This window comes from Chiloscyllium plagiosum, unplaced genomic scaffold (assembly GCF_037043375.1).
Source record: "Chiloscyllium plagiosum isolate Xiang-an unplaced genomic scaffold, Cpla_swu_hap1 HiC_scaffold_30, whole genome shotgun sequence".
Taxonomy (NCBI): Eukaryota; Metazoa; Chordata; class Chondrichthyes; order Orectolobiformes; family Hemiscylliidae; genus Chiloscyllium; species Chiloscyllium plagiosum.
The window spans coordinates 45,966,684-45,988,191 of record NW_028270168.1 but is presented as its reverse complement, the minus strand read 5'-3'; the positions used below and the strand labels follow the sequence as shown (position 1 = coordinate 45,988,191).

The window sequence follows — 21,508 nt, the reverse complement described above, 5'->3', positions numbered from 1 at the left end:
TTGTGGAAACCTGGAACGCCCTGGCTGATAGTTTGATACATGGAGAAATGCACATTTGAGTAAGAAAGCAGGAATAGTAACCCTACTTTAAGTAGCTCCCAGTAGTTTCCACATAGCAAGCGCCCTGCCAGCTACTGGTTGAATACCAAAGGCAGCAATATGAACTAATTGCCCAGTTAAGGGTTTCAGTGCGATAAGGCCATCCATGATCCTTCCGTGCTCGGACTTAATTGGGGCAAAGGTGGGAAGGTGTCAGTATCACCACCCACCATTCACTACCCCAATTAAATTCCCTTCATTCCCAGCCGGGATAGAACATTCAGTATCATCCGGTCTTGCAACAACAAACGTGCCGTGAATTTACTGGGTTTGGGACTAAACAAAATAGTTTATTTGTACTTACTTTTTAAGAAGAATGATATTATTAATTAACCATTTTAGAAATGTTATTACACACTTCTGGAGCAAATGGAACTTGAATCCAGGTTTTCAGGCTCAGAGGTAGGAGCACCACAAGTGCACCACAAGGACCCCTCTCCCATCTGTCATTATATCATTAGTCCAAACCTTTGAATTACTGGTGATGTAAAAACCCACTAGAGCTGTGTATTTCTCTCAGAAGATTTGGTCCTTTGTAGAATGTAAGCTTGAAATTGTTAACATGGGGAATAACCATTTTTTATATTCGTCCTTTTATTACTTAAGGGTGAAGCAAAATGGAGGGAGCTTCGCCTTACCTGAAAATTCTTGAAGGGACAAAAAGTAGTGGGACATTGAGTCTGTACTTAATTAATTCCCTTGTTATGATAAATCAGTTAGCCCCACTAGACAGTCCCCATGGCAATGTTGATGATAACATCAGCCATCTTTTCCATCATCAAGTACCCTTCTGGCACTTGGACATTTGCATTGATAATCAAATTTCTGTGTTGAACTGACAGGGTAAGTATCTTGAAGTCTGTACTAAAAGAACCTTGCTCTAAACGAAACTATGATTTGGGAAAAAGAAGATTTTAAAATATAAATTATGTCATGTTTACTACTTTTTTCTCTTCCATCTCTTTATGTAAAGCATGATAATTTGGCTTGGAGATCTGAACTACAGAATATGTCATCCAGACGTAGAAGTAATTAAAAAGCTAATAGCATTGAAGGATTATCAGAAACTCTTCAAGTATGATCAGGTAAGATAAAAATTACATTGACTTATCACTCCTAGGACTGTAATAACTTCTGACCCACTGGAAGAATGTTGTCTCCATAGGTTTCTATTGCTGTTTAGCTCAGATCCAAAAAGACAGAAATTACCATTAAAAGGGAAATGCTTGCCTGCTGTCAGTTAACAAATTATTTAGTTTTAAGAAAAGCAACTAGGATAATTGCAAGATTCGTGCTTGAGGCTATGTGGAGTCATTCGTAAAACTGAACTTGTCAATTTATCCAGGTGCCTGAGAAGGAGCAGGGTGGAGTGTTCTTCAAAATGTTGAAAGGTTTGGATGTAAATACTAATGTTTTGTGCTAGAAGCACAATACCGGAGGCCATACATTCAAAACCAATTTCCAGCAAAACTACAAATTACAAGAAGTATACCTCTCCCTCCACCCTGCAGAATAGTGAATGTGTAACAGATTGTCAGCAATAGTCATTCAAAAACCACTTTGTTATATATTTTGTTGAAAATGAGTTTGGAAATTTTATTGGACAAGTGTAGACCAAAATGATCAGATGAATGTGGTAAACAGTTACTTATGGGATGAATGTTAGGGAGACTTGGAGATTAGGGGAAATTAATGTAGAACATTTCATGCAGAGAGAAACAGTCAGCACTCTAATGGTACAAGTGCACTGTCGCAAATTGCCTGTTTAAAAAAGAGTTGACAAAAAAATACTATGTTTACATGTGCAAAGCATCATTATTTTTAAATTTTAACTCAATTAAAGTTAACCTACCTGGTTAATTCTGGTGGGCACTGCATGGTGCCAACCTGTAATCTATTGCCACTTGCAAGCAATCTATTCTCATGGTACAAACACCTCTTGACTCCATAGTCATTCTAGTTAAAGTAAGATGCATCAAGAGCATATGAGGAAATGATTATCTATGTTGCAAGGTTTGACCAATACTTGGGAGCAGATCACAAAAACTAATAAGGTTAAGATGATTGCTTCAGCTGATGATAGCTTGTAGATGGTCATGGCAGAAGTAGATTTGGTAGGGTCTGGTAGCTTTGACTTATTTCATACCTTTTCCCCTCTCATTCTTCCAAGATTCACTTAAACAAAATCTCACAATATATCACTCCATATTTCGAGGAGACAGGTTGTGAGTGGACAAAAACTTGGCCGATGGAATATAATGCGGGGAAATTTCAGGTTGTGCATTTTAGCTCGAATAGTAGAGGATCTGAGTATTATTTAAATGGTGAAATACTGCAGAATGCTTGGAACAGATGGAATTGAGAGTCCGTGTCCATAAATTGCAGAAAAGTAGCATCCAAGTTCTGTGGATAATAGGGGATGTTCGCTTTTATTTCAAGTGGAATGATGTATAAAGTGGAGAGGTTTTGCTAACACTATACAAGGTGCTAGTCAGACCATAGTTGCAGTAGTATGAACAGATTTGCTCCTTTGATCTAAGGATAGGATATAGTGGCACAGGAGGCAGTCTGGAGAATGTTCACTAGATTGGTATCAAGCATTAAGGGATTGTTTATGAAGAACAGTTGAGTCGATTAGGCCTGTGCTCATTGCGATGTGGAAGAATAACAGATGAACTTGTTGAAACGTACAAGGTTCTTCAGGGGCTTGACAGGATAGATGTGGAAAGGTTGATTGCAGTTGTGTGGAAGTCTGTGACCGAAGGGTATAATCTCCGACAAAGAGGTCATCCATTTATGACAGGGATGCAGTAGAATTTGTCTTAGAATGTAATGAATCTGTAGAATTCTTTTCTGCAGAGGGCTGTTGAGGTTGGCTCATCAGGCATATTCAAAGCTGAGAAGGACAAATTTGTAATTAGAGGAATCAAAGGGGAAAAGGCAGGAAAGTGGAGTTGAATATTATCTCATTGGATGGCAGAGCTGACTCAATGAACTAAAGGGCCTACTTATGGTCTAACCCATCATATTTGAATTCTGTTTTAGCGGCTGAATCAGGGTGATTAATCAAGACCTAAAGTTCATAAATGAAAATTAGGTGATGTAACAAAAATACTAATTTATGATATAACACATTGTGCAGTTGTTGTCACGCAGCAGTAAATATTGAACCAATAAGCACTTCAACTATTGTTGCATAGCTATCAAAACATATGGAGGAATCGGGTGTATTTCAAGGATTCATGGAAGGACCTATCAACTTTCAGCCAACCTACAAATACGATATTGGCTCTGATAATTGGGACACAAGGTAACTGGCCCCTTGGGCTTTTTATTATGAATAATTTTTCAATGTTGGATCTGGCAGATGTTTTCTTGAAACATTGTCCAATCACGGTCAACTAGATAGTTATAAATACAGATTACCAGTTTCTCTTGGGATACAATTCCACAATAAATGCTGTCCACTCCTGACTTTACTGCATCCTTCATGTAAATGATTTGGATGAGAATACAGAGGGCATTTATAGTAAGTTTGTGGATGATACCAAAATTGGTGACATTGTAAATAGCGAAGAAGGTTTTCTAAAATTTCAAAGGGATCTTGATCAAATGGGTCAATGAGCTGAAAAATGGCAGATGGAGTTGTGATAAATGCAACATATTGCATTTTGGTACAACAAACAGTGTAGGGCCTATGCAATGAAAGGGCCTTGGTTAGTGTTGTAGAACAGGAGGACCTAGGGCTTCAGGTACATTATTCTTTGAAGTTTGCATCACATTCTTGACAACATGGTGAAAAAACGTGTTTGGCACACTTACCTTCATTACTCAGTCCTTTGAATGTAGGAGTTGGGAAGTTATGTTGAGGTTGTACAGGACATTTTGATGAGGCCTCTTCTGGAATATTGTGTCCAGTTCTATTTGCTCAATTATAGGAAGGATACTAGCAAGCTTGAACATGTTCAGAAGAGATTCACCAGGATGTTGCCGAATATGGAATGTTTAAGTTATAAAGAAAGGCTGTGACTTTTTTTCGCTAGAGTGTAGGAGGTTGAGAGTTGATCTGATAGAAGTTTATAAAATAATGAGAAGTATGGATAGAGTTAATGATAGTTGTCTTTTCTCTAGGATGGGGGATTTCAAGACTAGGGGATACATTATTAAGGTGAGAGGAGAGAGATTTAAAAAAGACATGAGGCAAATATTTTTACGCAGTAGGTGGTTCGCGTGTGGAATTAACTTCCTGAGGAAGTGGTGAACGCGAGTACAATTACAAAGTTTAAAAGCCACTAGGATAGATACACGAATGGGAAAGGTTTGGAGGAATATGGGCCAGGAGCAGACAGGTGGGACTAGTTTAATTTGGGATTATGTTTGGCATTGACTGGTTGGACTGAAGGGTCAGTTTCTGTGCTGAATGACTCTATGATTTTATGATTCGAGAACAATTAAATAATTGCACTTATAGAGCACCAACAACACAACACGTTATTTCATGACACATTACAAAGGAACAGTAAGAGGAAGAGAAGCTGACAGGGTTCAGCAGTGGTGGCTAAAGATCAGTCTAAAAGTTGAATTTTGAGTAGACTTTTCACGGAGGTTGAAGAAGTAAAGAAGCAAAAGAACCTAAATTTTGGTTGTTGGCAAGCTGGTAAATGTAACATTCAACCGTGGAAAGCATGATAATTGATTCCAATCTCATTCTTGCATGACATGTCTATATGGATATTTCACTGGAGTTACTTGATGCTGCTTAGTTTTATACTCCAGAAAGCCAGATGGTAAAGGATAGATTGGAGATCATCTTTATACCTCTTTATAAAGCTTATATTTTTACAAAGATACAGACTATAAATGCACAGCTCCCAATCCAACAGGATAGTTTCAGTGTGTTCCTACTTAACAGGTTGTGATTATGTCAAGGAGATAGAGTTCAGATGTACTTCATTCCCTCAATGGCCTGCCACAAAGGCAGGTTCTTGACTCACTGTCTGAGCAGGCTTTTGGCTCAGGCTGGAAAAGAAACCTCATTATCTGCTAATGCTTCACCCTGTATCAGTTTCTCAGTGTTGGATTGCCATTGCCTTCCACTGTTGGGGCAGAGCAAGGAGGCAGATCACAAGTCCATCTCAGTTGAAATAGGAATCATATTCACACTGATGTAGTTCAGAATAACACCATACTAACCACGAGGCTAATTGACTTGTCTGCTGTTCTTTTGGAGTATTTTTTAATCATTCTGTCTGGATGTTTTATGAGGTAGATGAGATTTGAAAGGAGCAAACGTGAATCCCTAACATAAGTTACCCCACCCACATACCACTAAATAAAATGAATAAATACAATCAGGACAGAGTAGCCTTATCAATTTCTCTCCTTTCTTGTGAATGACTGCTATAACTCGATTATTCTAAATACTTGACTCAGATCAACAAATTCAGGTGAGGCTATGAATCAATAATTAATTACTTCTAGGGCTTAACTGAATGCATCATCAGTTTTGTGTGTATGTGAAAAGGCTACTCAGGGACAGGCAGAGTGTCTGTAATGCTTTATACCAATATGTTGTCTTATTTACTACTTAGTGAGAAATGTCGAGTTCCCGCATGGTGCGATCGAATCCTTTGGAAAGGAAACAACATCAAGCAATTGGAATATCGCAGTCACATGGCTTTGAAAATCAGTGACCATAAACCAGTTAGCGCAATCTTTCTAGCTGGGGTATGGAAACATTTTAATACACTTAATCTTGTTCAGACCTAGTTCTTGGTTATCTGTGTAAAGAGAAATTGTCAGATGGAGTTGCATGCTTGCTTAAATGTCAAATAGTCTTTTTAAATGATCAAGCATTATAAGACTCAATGGTTGTCTAAATTAATTAGACAGAGTGAACTGAAACTCCAAGCATTTTGGAATTAAAAAGAAAACTTAAAAATGGAGCTGCTGAACTTGCTGGCGTGAAAGGAATAATGCTAAATTGATCTTGTTTGCATTATTGCTGATATCAATTGGGTTTCACTGTTTCTCAAAGTTCTCACAGTGTGGCAGTTTGAAGTGATTTCTTCTACGTCTTCCCAACACTAAATTCACAGCACCAACCCAGACTAGTGCAACAGGAATAAACAGATGTAGATTGAGATTGCACACAGGAGGAGGACAGCATACTGGCATTAGACAATATGCGGCGTAGACATTGAATACTGTGTGAAACCTGGTTAACAAACATTTTAGGGATTCTTTAGATCTCCAACCCTACTTTAGAACCTCACTTTAAATTTTACATTGTAGAGATTTGATTTTTGCTTTCAAAGACAATAGCATTTCAAACTGTTGTGGGACATGTTAGTACAAACAAAACGCTATCCCTCATTCAGATGGCTAGATTTGTGATTTGTCAGGAACTAAGCAGTGTGGTCAAGATACTGTCTGATTGCAACCTGAGGTGCAGCCTTTGTTTTCAAATTAGTATATATCCTGAGAAAATGGTAGGGGTCACGATGTTGAAGGGAATATCATAAATAATGCAGTCATGAATGGGAATAACATTCCTTCACCTTGTCACTCTGATTAGAACATAATGCCTTTCCCCAAAGCCTATTAGGAGGTTGAGGGTTACTTAACTGAGTAAGAGAGTAGTAGATGAGGAACCGCCCATCACTCCAATTAAGTCACGTTTGATGTTGCCACGTTAATTGAATCCATTCTCTGCCACAGCATTGAATCAAGCCCTTCTTATTAATTGTGATTTCTATTATGGATATTTATAATTTTGGAGTAGCTTTCAGCAATGATTAAGCAGGAATAGTTTACAATTAAAAGCTGCAAATGCTGAGAGCAGAGATGGGTATGGTCCCATAATCCAGAGGGAAGAGAGCTACAGATTGAGCATGAGGGTCAGTGATTGCGGAAGGGAGCTTGTTTTCAAAAGAAGTGAGTCCGACGGTTTCCTGAGGGGGTTGAGATGCTCTTGCTCCTGTTCGCCTGGCTATGCTGCAAATGGTACTTTACATCCGGAATCAGCAGTGCCCCTAGCCATCATCCTTGAAAATACATTTGACAACTATTAAATTTAGATCAGACTCCCAAATGTGCTTTTGGAACCTTATTTAATCATATTGATGAATGTCCTTTGTGAACGGTAGGATGCTCACATGGTTTACGATCCAGTGCCATAAAAACATCAATGAAAGATATAGATTGTGACTGCATTCCCCTGTTTTTCATTTATCAATTCTGTCCACTCCTCACAACCTATTCCACTCGTCATCGACTGATTAATATCAAAGCATTGTTTCATCAGATGTGATGGCAGGGCATTGCCTCGAAACATTAACTTTGTTGCCTGACCTACTAAGTTCTTTCCAACGTTTTCTATTTGTTTTCGCATCAGATGTTCAGTATCGCACATTGTTTTGCTTTGATATAAGCAAATTTCCAGGTTCTTTTAAAGTAGAACTTTCTGGTGTTTGGATCTTAAGCACAGTCTTTTTTAATTACAGATAAAGGTGGTCAATGAAGAATTATTCAAAAAGACATATGAAAATATTGTTCGTCATTTAGACAGGATGGAGAATGATTCTATTCCTTCAGTATCCTTGTCCAAAACAGAGGTAAGACGTTCTGTTATCTGTTAGAGTCATACATCTTTCTGAATCCACCATGATGTGCAATTGTCATTTCAGTTCACCTTGGGCAGTAATTGCTTGCTACAGGAATCAAGGATCTGTCCATGAGGTGAAACTGCAGGCTTCGTAGACAACTTAATGACATCATAATTTTCCAATGTAACATTTAAATATTGTTACTTCGAACAAACTTGTGTTACTGCCAAACAAATTTGATCGTAGATTTGATCACCCTTTTCATTTGCACCAAACTTGCACTTAACTAGCCAAATATAGTTGAAGTCTTTTTTTCTTTAATCAGAACAGCCAAATTGAGATGGACCACTGCCGACTAGCTTTAAAGTAGCTAACAGTGTGAGAGCAGGCTATTCAGCCCCTCAAGCTCACGTTGACACTCCAAAAAGCATCCCACGTAGATCCACCTCCCTCCCTAACCTTGTAACCCTGCAATACTGATGGCTAACCCACCTAATTTGCCCATCCCTGGATACAACTGGCAAATTAGCATGACCAATCCACCTAACCTCCACATCTTTGAATTGTGGGAGAAACCGAAGCACAAGGAGGAAACACACGCAGACACTGGGAGAATGTGCAAATTCCACATGGACAGTCGCCTGAGGATGAAATTGAACCTGGGTCCCTGGCGCAGTGAGGTGGCAGTGCTAACCACTGAGCCACCGTGCTGTGATTTATGGCATTTTGAATTTGATGTAATTCTTCCGGAATGGCACTGAATCACCTGCTTGTGAGAAACCAAGATGCTGTTGGAGGATATCTCCTGAAGTGAGGGTTTTGGGACTCATTCTGAGCATTTGACTGAAGTGTCTTTGAATTTACTAATAAGGCAGGTAAGAAATACGACCAAGCCACTCCCTCAAGTTTGCTCCTCCATTATGGCAGATCTGATTGTGGCCTCAACTCCACTTTTCAACCTCTCCACCTTGATCATTGATTAGATTAGATTACCTACAGTGTGCAAACAGGCTCTTCAGCCCAACAAGTCCACACCGACCCTCCGAAGACGAACCCCCCCCCAAACCACCTAACCTGCACATCTTTGGACTGTGGGAGGAAACCAGAGCGCCCAGAGGAAACCCACGCAGACACTGGGAGAATGTGCAAACTCCACACAGAGTCGCCTGTGGCGGGAATTGAACCCGGGTCTCTGGCGCTGTGAGGCAGCAGTGCTAACCACTGTGCCACCGTGCCATCCACCTCGGTCATCTGTAAACCTGATTACAGCTGTGCTTTCCTGGCTGGCCTTCCTTTTGTCCAACCTTCATAACCATAGTAGCTGACAAATGGAGATCTCCTTCATGGTGAGCAGCCAGTTAACAGGTTGCACGTTATTTCTTCCAAGTGTTACAATGAGTGTAATTTCAGTGATCAGTGGCTGTTGTGATTAAGTCAGGTATATATTAATGAAATGTAGCACCAGTATAGGAACGATGTTGTGAAGCTTGAAATGGTTCAGAAAAGACTTATAAGGATATTGCCATGGTTGAAGGGTTTGAGCTGCAGGGGAGACTGAATAGACTTGGGCTGTTTTCCCTGGAGCATCGGAGGCTGAGAGGGTGACCTTTTATAGAGATATATAAAATCATGAATGGCATGGATAGAGTTAGTAGACAAAAGTTGCCCGAGGTTGGAATCTAAACTGGGACCCCGGTGCTGTGAGACAGCAGTGCTAATCACTGAGCCACCGTGCATTGAGATCCTCGTTATTCAGAAATTTGTCCAACTTGGCCGTTATTATGTCCAAAGACTTTGTGTTTTGGAGAAGAGAATTCCAAAGATGAGCGACCCTTTCAAAGAAGCAATTCCTCTTTATTTCTGACTTAAATAGGAGCCCGCTTATTTTGAAATCCTATCCCCTGCTTTAAAGCTTATCCATAGTCTCTTTGACTGAGCTCTACGACATAGGACAGATCAAGGACTGAAATCAAACCATTCATGATTTATAGGGCCCAGCACTTAATTTTTATTCATTCACAGGATGTTTCTGGCTGGTCCAGCATTTATTACCTATTCGAGATGCCCTTGAGAAAGTGGTGGTGAGCTGCCATCTTGAACTGCTGGAGCCCATAAAGACATTTTCTAATCAACCTGTTCAGAGATGTTAATGCACACCTCTGGAACAGGTGGATCGTGAGCCTGGAATCTTGGAGAGCCATCAACATCAAACCTGATCGTTCATTTTTCATAAATTCTGGAATCTGATCACATTTGCTGTCCAAATACAAAAAGTAAAGCAGATTTGTTTCACTGATGTTTACAAAAAGTGTGCAAATAGTAAAATGTTGACTTGGAATTTCTCCTGGTCTTACACTGTATCTTAAAAGTTGTTCAGGAGAACTGTGAGAAAAACAGCATTGACCACAGGAAACAGACAAAGGAACCAGATTTTTTGAGAGTCTGGCAATTTTCCACCTAGATTTTAGGAAGAAACTGGTTGATGGACACCACTCACCTTCCAGGTTTTCTCTCTTCTGAAAATCTGAATGACTCTTGAATGGGTAAGCGTGTGTTGAAGGAGGAGCTGAGTTCATATTCTTCCACATCATAATACATTTCACTCTGGGGATCATACCCTGACTGTCAAGACAATGAGATTCACTTCCTATTGGGGTGGGTAATATTACCTTTCCCTGGAATGTTTGGATGCCAGAGATCAGATATCTTGCATGGAGCAGGTTAAGACTAACATTGTCTTTTCACATTAGTGTTTTTACTGTTCGTTTTGTCTCATTACGACTTTAATGAAATCTGATAGACATGTATACAGTATTTACAAAAACTAAAGATGATATAAGATTCCGTTCTTGTTTACAGCATATTGTGATGTTTTCTTTTTCTCAGTTTCATTTTGAGAATGTGAAGTTCATGCAGCTTCAGGTTCAAACACTCACAGTTGCAAACACTGGACTAGTTCCCTGTCAGTTTGAATTCATCACCAAGCTGGATGAGCCTTCGTACTGCAAACCATGGTTCAGTGCTACACCGAATAAGGGGATTTTGAGTGAGGGTAAGTCCTGTCTTTTGATGCATCCCTTTTGAACGTTGAGCCATATTTTATTTCATATTTATGAGAAAAACTTAAAAAATGAAAAATATTTGCTACTGTGTACCAGACTGAATTAACCTGTTGTTGTTTCACGTTGATTTTCAAGGCAGGGTATGAGGCAAGTTCTCACACTCAGTAGAATGAATCATACATACAATTAGTGTGAAATCATGGGCTACATTTTACAAGGGGATTGCCAGAAATTAGCTTCCACTAAAACAACCAGCTCCACAGCCGTAATATGCCGTGGGCAGGATAAGTTGCTTAATAGTGAGACTACCACATTAAACATATGAAAAAAGCACATGCGTATTTCCTGGAAATCCAGAAAGGAGAGAGTTGAGATTAGAATGATACAGTATAGAAAGAAGATGTTTAGTCTGTGGTGACTCTTTTGAGAGATGTAACCAGTCAGCAATTTCCTGGCTCTTAATCATGGGCCTGCAACATCTTCCTTTTCAACTTTTAAATACAGTTCCCTTTCTTAATTATAGGATTGAATTCATTCAATCCTTGGACATACAGTTGCTTAAGAGTCACTTATCTCATCATTGTCACAAATCAGCACTTGTTCCCTAATTTCCTCAGTTGAAATATATTTGTAATTCAATTTTTGTCGATAACAGCCACAATAATTCAATTTGTTACAAAGGTACAGAAGAATGTTGTCTTGAAATTCTCTTCAAATTAAATGAGTCATTTCTTGTAGTAATCAGATGAAGATTATTTGGTTTTGGGTTGGTTTGAAACAACTGATCAACATGGTTTTACATTTCTTTGCAGGGGAAAGAGTAGAAATTGAATTAGAAGTGTATGTGAATAAATTTACTGCACTCTCATTAAATATGGGAACCGACCGCATTGACGATATTTTAATCTTGCATCTGCAACGAGGAAAGGACTACTTCGTGGCCATTTGTGGGAATTACCTCCCAAGTTGCTTTGGATCCTCGTTACAAGCACTTTGTTACATGAAGGAGCCAATCCGAGAAGTGAAACCTGAAAGAATAGAGGAGCTGGTGAGAAAATGAGCTTGTTATTCTAAAGCAACTACAGTGATGGAAGTCGCTTTGCTTCTAAAACTGTTATGGAAAGTGGCACGATATTTACTTGTTTGCTCTGTTTTAATATCTGTGATAGGCTCTCGTTGTTTCCACACCCATGAGGTTTTTGAGTCAAGTAGTACTCCAGGATTGGGGTATGTATTTTTGGATGACACTCACTTGAGTGAATGCTATGCTGTTTGAGAGCATCAAAGCTCTGGATAAGGAAGGGGGAGAAGATGTACCCAATATCGCTGTCATCCTAATGGCCACCTTTGTGTGTGGCTGCATCAAGCTGTGAGTAGGAACTTGGTACACAAACACCAAGTGTCATTACGTACTGAGATTCTACCGATCCTTAGTGTTGTGAAGGATGGGAGTGGCCTCAGCACTGCGAAACACTCCAAATAGTTGGATCATTCTGTGTCATCTGTCCTTCATGGAGAAACTTGCAAAGAAAAACACCTTTGACCACAAGTCCATCAGGACACCCATAGCGTCCTTGAGATCCTGCGAGGAGGAACAGAGGGATCCTGTTGGGTGGCTCCCTGAGCAGACTGTCAGAAACATTTGACAGAATACTTCATCACTAGAACTTCCCAACAAGCACCAAGACATAGGTTGGCTGGTGATGAGAAAGGCATAACGTGTGAGATCCTTCATGCATGCCTGGACTCTCTTTGCCACCGCATACTGCCCTCAAAGCAGCTGAGGGAAGGTAGAGAATGTCACACATGTTCTGCTGGAATATACCTTTGTAAAGGAAGTCTGAAGAGAAATGCAATGTTCGTCCTGATAAAGTCTGTGATGCACAACTCAGTGCTCTATAGTCTGTTCCCTGGGACACACTGAGACAAAAATAGACTGCGCCTGGAGGACCGTCAATTTGGTGAAAGACGGTCTTTGGTCTGCCCAACATTTGTTGGTTTTCCTGTGCAAGGGATTGACCTTGACTCAGTGTTGCACATTCCGAAGTCAAGGACTATGTGCTGAGGGACGCACTAAAACTTGGGACAGCTGCCACTAGTGGAAAGTTGGGAAAGACCACTGCAAGAGGCTAGAGAAGAAATTGTGGGGGCTCTGGCTGATATTTTTGCATCATCGTTAGCCATGGTTGAGGTCCCGGAAGACTGGAGAGTAGCGAATGTTGTGCCAATATTCAAGAAGTACTGCAAAGAAAATCCTGAGAACTATAGACCAATAATCCTAACATCTGTAGTGGGTAAGTTATTTGAAAAGATTCTCAGGAATAAGATATACATACATTTGGAAAGACAGGGTTTGATTAGGAGTAGTCAGTGTGGCTTTGTGGGTGCGAGATCATACCTGACTCTTTGTTAAGAGTTCTTTAATGAAGTGACCAAGAAGGTTGATGAGGGCAGGACCATAAACTTAGTGTATATAGATTTCAGTACGGCCTTTGATAAGGTTCCCCATGGTAGGCTGCTCTGGAAGGTTAGATCACATAAAATCTAGGGTGAGCTAGCAAATTGAATACAAAATTGGCTTGCTGGTAGGAAGCAGAGGGTAATAGTGGAAGGATGCTTGTTGGACTGGAGGCCTGTGACTAGTGGAGTGCTTCAGGGGTCAGTTTTGGGCCCAGTACTGTTTGTTATCTATGTCAATGATTTGGATGAGAATGTGCAAGGTATGATTGGTAAGTTTGCTGATGAGGAGGAAACTTCCATATCCGCCACAGATTCACCTGCACCTCCACCCACATCATCTACTGCATCCGCTGCAGCCGGTGTGGCCTCCTCTATATTGGGGAGACAGGCCGCCTACTTGCGGAGCGATTCAGAGAGCACCTCTGGGCCACCCGGACGAACCAACCCAACCACCCTGTAGCACAGCATTTCAACTCCCCCTCCCACTCCACCGAGGATATGCAGGTCATTGGACTCATCCACCGCCAAACCACAACAACGCGACGGTCGGAGGAGGAGCATCTTATCTTCCGACTGGGAACCCTCCAACCACAGGGGATGAACTTGGACTTCACCAGTTTCTTCATCCCCCCTCCCCCCACCTTGTCTCAGCCGAATCCCTCCAGCTCGGCACCGCCTTCCTGACCTGCAGTCTTCTTCTTGACCTCTCCGCCTCCATCCTACTCCGACCTATCACCCTCACCTTGACCTCTTTCCACCTATCACATTTCCAACGCCCCTCCTCCAAGTCCCTCCTCCCTACCTTTTATCTTCTCCTGCTGAACACTCTCTGCTCATTCCTGAAGAAGGGCCTGTGCCCGAAACGTCGAATCTCCTGTTCCCTGGATGCTGCCTGACCTGCTGTGCTGTTCCAGCAATAAAGTTTCAAGTTTGCTGATGACACTAAAATAGGCGGTATTTTGGACAGTAGGGAAGATTATCAGAAATCGCAACAAGATCCTGCGAGGAGGAACTGAGGGATCCTGTTGGGTGGCTCCCTGAGCAGACTATCAGAAACAAGTGGGCAGAGAAATGGCAAATGAAGTTTAATATAAATAAGTGTGAGGTGTTGCATTTTGGAAAGTCAAATCAAGGTAGGAGTTTCATGATGAATGGTAAGGCCTTTGGGAGTGTACTGGAACAGAGAAATCTTGGAGTTCATGTTCACAGTTCTCTAAATGTAGAGTCACAGGTAGACAGAGCAGTGAAGAAGTCTTTAGGCACACTGGCCTTCATCCATCAGGGCACTTGAGTATAGAAGTTGGGAAGTTATGACACAGCTATACAGGATGTTGATGAGGCTGCACTTGGAATATTGTGTTCAGTTTTGATCACTTTGTTATAGGAAGGATGTTATTAAATTGGAGAGAGTGCAGAAGAAATTTAAAAGGATATTGCCAGGACTCAATGGTCTGAGTTATAGGGAGAGGTTGCACAAGGTAGGGCCTGTTTCTTTAGGGCATTGGAGACTGAGGGGCAACCTTACAGAGGTATATAAGATCATGAGAGGCATGGAAAGGGTTAATGCATTCAATCTTTTTCCCAGGAATGGGGAATTGAGGACTGGAGGGCGTCAGTTTAAAGTTAGAGTGGAAAGAATAAAAGGGGGCCTATGGGGCAATTTTTTTACAAAGGATGGTACACATATGGAATGAGCTGCCAATGGAAGTAGTTGAGGCAGGTACCTTAACAATATTTCAAAGGTATTTGGACAAATGCATGGATAGGAAGTGTTTAGAAGGACATGGACCAAGTGTGGGGAGATGGGTTAGCGTGAATATACATTTTTGTCGGCATGGACACGTTTGGGCCAAAGGGCCTGTCTCTGTGCTATAAGGACTCTATGACTACCATCTAAGGTCTTTTGGCTAAGGTACAATGGGGCTTTGTTCAGTTATCGGACCCTCCCAGTGCCTCAAATATATGTAAATACTATCTTGCGTAAGTCAGAAATGCCTTTGAGTTTGTGGAACTGTCAGGCAAGTAAAATTCTAATATTTGTTTTTTTCTCCATATGCAAAGACTGTGCAGAACTGAGCTGCTTCAGTTACTATGCTTAAAAATGTGTTGCTGGAAAAGCACAGGTCAGGCAGCATCAAAGGAGAAGGAGAATCGACGTTTCGGGCATAAGCCCTTCAAGAAGGGCTTATGCCCGAAACGTCGATTCTCCTTCTCCTTTGATGCTGCCTGACCCGCGCTTTTCCAGCAACACATTTTTAAGTTCTGATCCCCAGCATCTGCAGTCCTCACTTTCTCCTGCTTCAGTGACTATGTTTATGTATAAAGTTTTTTTTAATGTATATGGTATATTTGTGAAATGAAACAAAGTTAGACACTCATTAACCTTCCTTGAGGTGGATGGACACGATTCTGCATAATTACTTGAAGAACAGCATAACACTCTTAACACTTAATCTTTAACCAGTACATTGCCAAAATAAATAACATAATTTGATTTATGATTGTCACACACTGAGAAATAGTGAAAAGCATTGTTTTGTGTGCTAACCAGACAAATCTTACAACATAAGTACATCAGGGTAATAGAACAGAATCCAGAAAATAGTGTTACAGCTACAGAGAAGGTGCAAAGATCAACTCTAATATATGAGAAGTCCATTCATAAATCTGATAACAGTGAGGAAGCAGCTATTCTTAAATTGGTACGTGTTTTCAAATTTTTAAATCTTCTGCCTGAGGGAAGAGGGTGGGAGAAAGTATAATTGGGCTGGGAGGGGTCTTTGATGATGTTGGCTGCTTTCCCGAACAGAAGTAAGTACAGATGGAGTCAATGGAAGGTCAGCTGTCTTTCATGTTGGACTGGGCTGTGTTCACAATGCTGTGTAATTTTTTGCAGTCTTGCACAGAGCAGTTGCCATACCAAGCTATGATGCATGTGGATAGGATGCTTTATATGGTTCATCTATAAAAATTGGTCAGAGTCACTGGGGACCTGCTGAATTTCCTTAGCCTTCTGAGGGAGTAGAAGTATTTTGTGTTCTTTCTTAACTTTAACATTGATATGGAGGGACCAGGACAGTTGGGGACATTTACTCCAAGGAACTTAAAGCTTTCAACTACCTCCACCTCAACACCATTGATACAGATAGGGCCATGTCCTCCACTCTGCTTCCTGCAGTCAACTCCTTTATTTGCTGACATTGAGGGACAGATTGTTATCTGGCTGTTCCAGGGATGAGTGTAGAGCCAGGGAGATGGCATATGCCATGGACCTTTTGTAATGGTTGGCAAATTGTAGTGGATCAAGGCAATCTTGGAGGCTGGAGTTGATGTGTGCCTTTGTTTTTAGCACCGGGATGATAGTGGCCTTTTTAAAGCAGGTGGGAACCTCACATCATAGTAAGGAGAGGTTAAAGTTGTCTGCATATACTACCACCAGTTGATCTGTGCAGGATCTGATGCATTGACTGGGGACTCTATCCAGGCTAGTTGCTTTCCATGGGTTCATTCTCAAGAAGGTCAACCTGGCATCTGTGGCAGTGATTGTGGGTACAGGTGCACCTGAGGCCATCAGGGCAGGTGACATCATTTCACTGACCTTCTGTTCAAAACAAGCAAAGAATACATCGAGCCCAATGGGAAGGGATGTATTGTTTTCAGGCTGCTACTTTGTGTAGTTAACCTGGGATGAAAATGTGTTGCTGGAAAAGCGCAGCAGGTCAGGCAGCATCCAAGGAACAGGAGAATCGACGTTTCGGGCATAAGCCTGAAGAAGGGCTTATGCCCGAAACGTCGATTCTCCTGTTCCTTGGATGCTGTCTGACCTGTTGCGCTTTTCCAGCAACACATTTTCAGCTCTGATCTCCAGCATCTGCAGCCCTCACTTTCTCTCACTAGTTAACCTGGGACCCTAGTTTAGTCTGGTACTATTTGTTGGCGTACCTGATGGTTTTGTGAAGACCATACCTAGATTTCCTGTATAGGTCAGGGTTACTTGACTTGAATGCCTCAGACCTGGACTTCCGTAGGGAAGGTTCTTTCGGCTCATCCGTGGTTTCCGGTTGGGGAACACTTGGATTAACTTCTTCAGTATGCAGTCCTCTACACACTTAATGATGAAGTCTGTGGTGGTAGTGGGATACTCTTTTAGATTGGCCACAGTGTTCTTGAACCTGTACCAGTCCATCCACACAAAGCAGTCACGTAGGAGCTCATCCATTACCTCAGACCAGCACTATACAATTTTCTGTACCAGATCCTTACACTTCAGTGTATGCTTGTAAGCTGGGAGAAGGAGCACAACTTTATGGTTTGATTGTGGAGAATGGAGCAGTCGATATCTTATTATAAATAATAATATTATTTATTACGATTGGTTTATGCGGGTCCTTGCCCTTCACATCAGCTGACATATTTCATTACATAGTGACACAAAAAGCATTTTAAAAGTACTTTAATAATTGTGATGACTTGGAGGTGCCAGTGTTGGACTGGGGTGGACAAAATTAAAAATCACACAACACCAGGTTACGGTCCAACAGGCTTACTTGGAAACATTAGCTTTCGGAGCACTGCTCCTTCATCAGGTGGTTGTGGAGAATAAGATCATAAGACACAGAATTTATAGCCAAATGAGAACAGTGTCACAATGATTGTGAGGTGTCTTAGTTGTTCTTAGGACATGAAAAGCACTTTGTAAGCACGATAATTATAGAAACGCTTGGGCCAGATATTTTGTTATTCTTGCAGTTTCATTTCTTTAATTCAGAGAGCATGCTTTCATCTTGGTCTCTCAGAAATTATAATAGTCTGACTTTTAACTGGCTACACCAATAATTCACTTCCTGAACCTTAATTTGCTAAAACCTGACCACCAGAGGTGGTCTTCCACAATATGGTTAGTGCCTGTAAGTTTAATGTACAGTCAGGCAAAGAAGTAAGTATAGTTTCAAAGGGCCAAACATCAAGAAAGAGGTTATGGAAAAGCTAAATTATGTTGTGTTTCTCAGAATTAAGATTTAATTTGGGCAAACAGGAAAAAAAAGGAAAAGGAAGTGTGAGGATGCAGAGTAAAATATTCAGAAACTTTGGGCTGAATCTTGCAACCTGGAAGTCCTGCAACCAAAAAGAGACCTACCTCAGCGTATGGTAGGTGGCAGCATGGCCAACAATTTATAAAGTAGCTTGCCGTCATGAGCTGCTGGATTCAAGTGGGCTGGTAACTCAACAGCTTCAGTATCAACATACGGCTAGCAAAATTCAGTCGAAAAAGGTTTATTTTGGTATTATCTATTAATATTAATAGTTTCTTCTATCATCTGAACAGCTTTATTTCTGAATTACTGAGATATGGGTCAGCATTATATGGCAGAAATTAGGAAGATAAAAACAAACTGCAGTAAAATTGGAACTTCCAGAACTGCCAGAAACAGAAGTCTGGATTGAATTGCCTTTGTATAAAAACCTACCTTCTAGAGGTTTCACATCACACAGTGTCCTGTATTACAGCTAGTGAGTCCCATTTACCTCCGTGTTGACAAACTACAGGAGAAAGGTGATATTGGGCGGTAAGGGTGTTTCATACTACTTTGTACTCAATATAGTACTTTTTGAAAAATAGTAATTTTTGTAATGTCAGACTGTAGGCCTATGACCAGTGGAGTGCCACAAGGGTCAGTGCTGGGTCCTCTACTTTTCATCATTTATATAAATGATTTGGATGTGAATATAGGGGCTATAGTTAGTAAGTTTGCAGATGACACCTAAATTGGAGGTGTAGTGGACAGCGAAGAAGGTTACCTCACAGTACAGCAAGATCTTGATCAGATGGGCCAATGGGCTGAGGAGTGCCGATAGAGTTTAATTTAGATAAATGCGAGGTGCTACATTTTGGAAAAGCAAAATCTTAGCAGGATATACACTTAATGGTAAGGTCCTAGGGAATGTTGCTGTAACAAAGAGACCTCGGAGTGCAGGTTTATAGTTCTTTGAAAATAGTGACGTGTGTAAATAGGATAGTGAAGAAGGCATTTGGTATGCTTTTCTTTATTGGTCAGAGTATTGAAAACAGGATTTGGGAGGTCATGTTGTGGCTGTACAGGTCATTGGTTAGGCCACTTTTGGAATGTTGCCTGCAGTTCTGGTCTCCTTCCTTTCAGAAGGATGTTGTCAAACTTGAAAGGGTTCAGAAAAGATTTACAAGGATGTTGCCAGGGTTGGAGGATTTGAGCTACAGAGAGAGGCTGATTAGGCTGGGGCTGTTTTCCCTGGAGCTTCGGAGGCTGAGGGGTGACCTTATATAGGTTTATTAAATCATGAGCATGGATAGGGTAAATGGACAAAGTCTTTTCCCTGGGTTGGGGGCAATCCACACCTAGAGGGCTTAGGTTTAGGGTGAGGGGGAGAGATATAAAAGAGACTTATAGGGCAACCTCTTCATGCAGAGGGTGGTACATATATGGAATGAGCTGCCAGAGGATGTGGTGGAGGCTGGTACAATTGCAGTGCAGGTGACTGAGGTGTCAGTGGGGGAGCACTTTGGGGCCAGCGACCGTAATTCTATTAGATTTAAAATAGTGATGGAAAAGGATAGACCAGATCTAAAAGTTGAAGTTCTAAATTGGAGAAAGGCAAATTTTGACGGTATTAGGCAAGAACTTTTGAAAGCTGATTTGGGGCAGATGTTCACAGGTAAAGGGACGGCTGGAAAATGGAAAGCCTTCAGAAATAAGATAACAAGAATCCAGAGAAAGTATATTCCTGTCAGGGTGAAAGGAAAGGCTAGTAGGTATAGGGAATGCTGGATGACTAAAGAAATTGAGGGTTTGGTTAAGAAAAAGAAGGAAGCATATGTCAGGTATAGACAGGATAGATCGAGTGAATCCTTAGAAGAGTATAAAGGAACTAGGAATATACTTAAAAGGGAAGTCAGGAGGGCAAAGAGGGGACATAAAGATAGCTTTGGCAAATAGAATTAAGGAGAATCCAAAGGGTTTTTACAAATACATTAAGAGCAAAAGGGTAACTAGGGAGAGAATAGGGCCCCTCAAAGATCAGCTAGGCTGTCTTTGTGTGGAGGAGAAAATGAGGTCTGCAGATGCTGGAGATCAGAGCTGGAAATGTGTTGCTGGAAAAGCGCAGCAGGTCAGGCAGCATCCAGGGAACAGGAGAATCGACGTTTCGGGCATAAGCCCTTCTTCAGGAATGAGGAAAGTTTGTCCAGCAGGCTAAGATAAAAGGTAGGGAGGAGGGACTTGGGGGAGGGCCTTTGTGTGGAGTCATGGAAAATGGGGGAAATGATAAACGAATATTTTGCATCAGTATTTACTATGGAAATGGATATGGAAGATATAGACTGTAGGGAAATAGATGGTGACACCTTGCAAAATGTCCGTATTACAGAGGAGGAAGTGCTGGATGTCTTGAAATGCATAAACGTGGATAAATCCCCAAGACCTGATCAGGTGTATCCTAGAACTCTGTGGGAAGCTAGAGAAGTGATTGCTGGGCCTCTTGCTGAGATATTTGTATCATCGATAGTCACAGGTGAGGTGCCGGAATATTGGAGGTTGGCTAACATGGTGCCACTGTTTAAGAAGGGTGGTACGGACAAGCCAGGGAACTATAGACCAGTGAGCCTGATGTCGGTGGTGGGCAAGTTGTTGGAGGAAATCCTAAGGGACAGAGTGGAAATGTATTTGGAAAGGCAAGGACTGATTAGGGATAGTCAACATGGCTTTGTGCATGGGAAATCAAGTCTCACGAACTTGATTGAGTTTTTTGAAGAAGTAACAAAGAGGATTGATGAGGGCAGAGCAGTAGATGTGATCTATATGGACTTCAGTAAGACGTTCAACAAGGTTCCCCATGGGAGACTGATTAGCAAGGTTAGATCTCACGGAATACAGGGAGAACTATCCATGTGGATACAGTACTGGTAGAAGACAGAGTGGTGGTGGAGGGTTGTTTTTCAGACTGGAGGCCTGTGACCAGTGGAGTGTCACAAGGATTGGTGCTGCGTCCCCTACTTTTTGTCATTTACATAAATGATTTAGATGCAAGAATAAGAGGTACAGTTAGTACCTGGAAAAGCACAGCAGGTTAGGCAGCATCCGAGGAGCAGAAAAATCGACGTTTCGGCAAAAGCCCTTCAACAGGAATAGAGTTAGTAAGTTTGCAAGTGACACCAAAATTGGAGGTGTATTGGACCTCAGATTACAACAGGATCTGGACCAGATGGGCCAATGGGCTGAAAAGTGGCGGATGGAGTTTAATTCAGAT

At 41.3% G+C, this 21,508-nt stretch overlaps 1 protein-coding gene across 2 annotated transcripts in view; it reads left to right on the top strand.

Moving 5' to 3' along the window:
- inpp5b (inositol polyphosphate-5-phosphatase B) overlaps nt 1-21,508 on the top strand; it is a 182,393-nt gene that overhangs the window by 137,926 nt on the left and 22,959 nt on the right. For both annotated transcript variants that reach the window (XM_087976910.1, XM_043717903.2), the window contains 6 exons: nt 1,073-1,184; nt 3,300-3,409; nt 5,691-5,826; nt 7,605-7,715; nt 10,593-10,758; nt 11,581-11,816. In XM_087976910.1, coding sequence (XP_087833036.1) covers nt 1,073-1,184; nt 3,300-3,409; nt 5,691-5,826; nt 7,605-7,715; nt 10,593-10,758; nt 11,581-11,816 — 871 coding nt within the window. The remainder of the gene's footprint in view (nt 1-1,072; nt 1,185-3,299; nt 3,410-5,690; nt 5,827-7,604; nt 7,716-10,592; nt 10,759-11,580; nt 11,817-21,508) is intronic.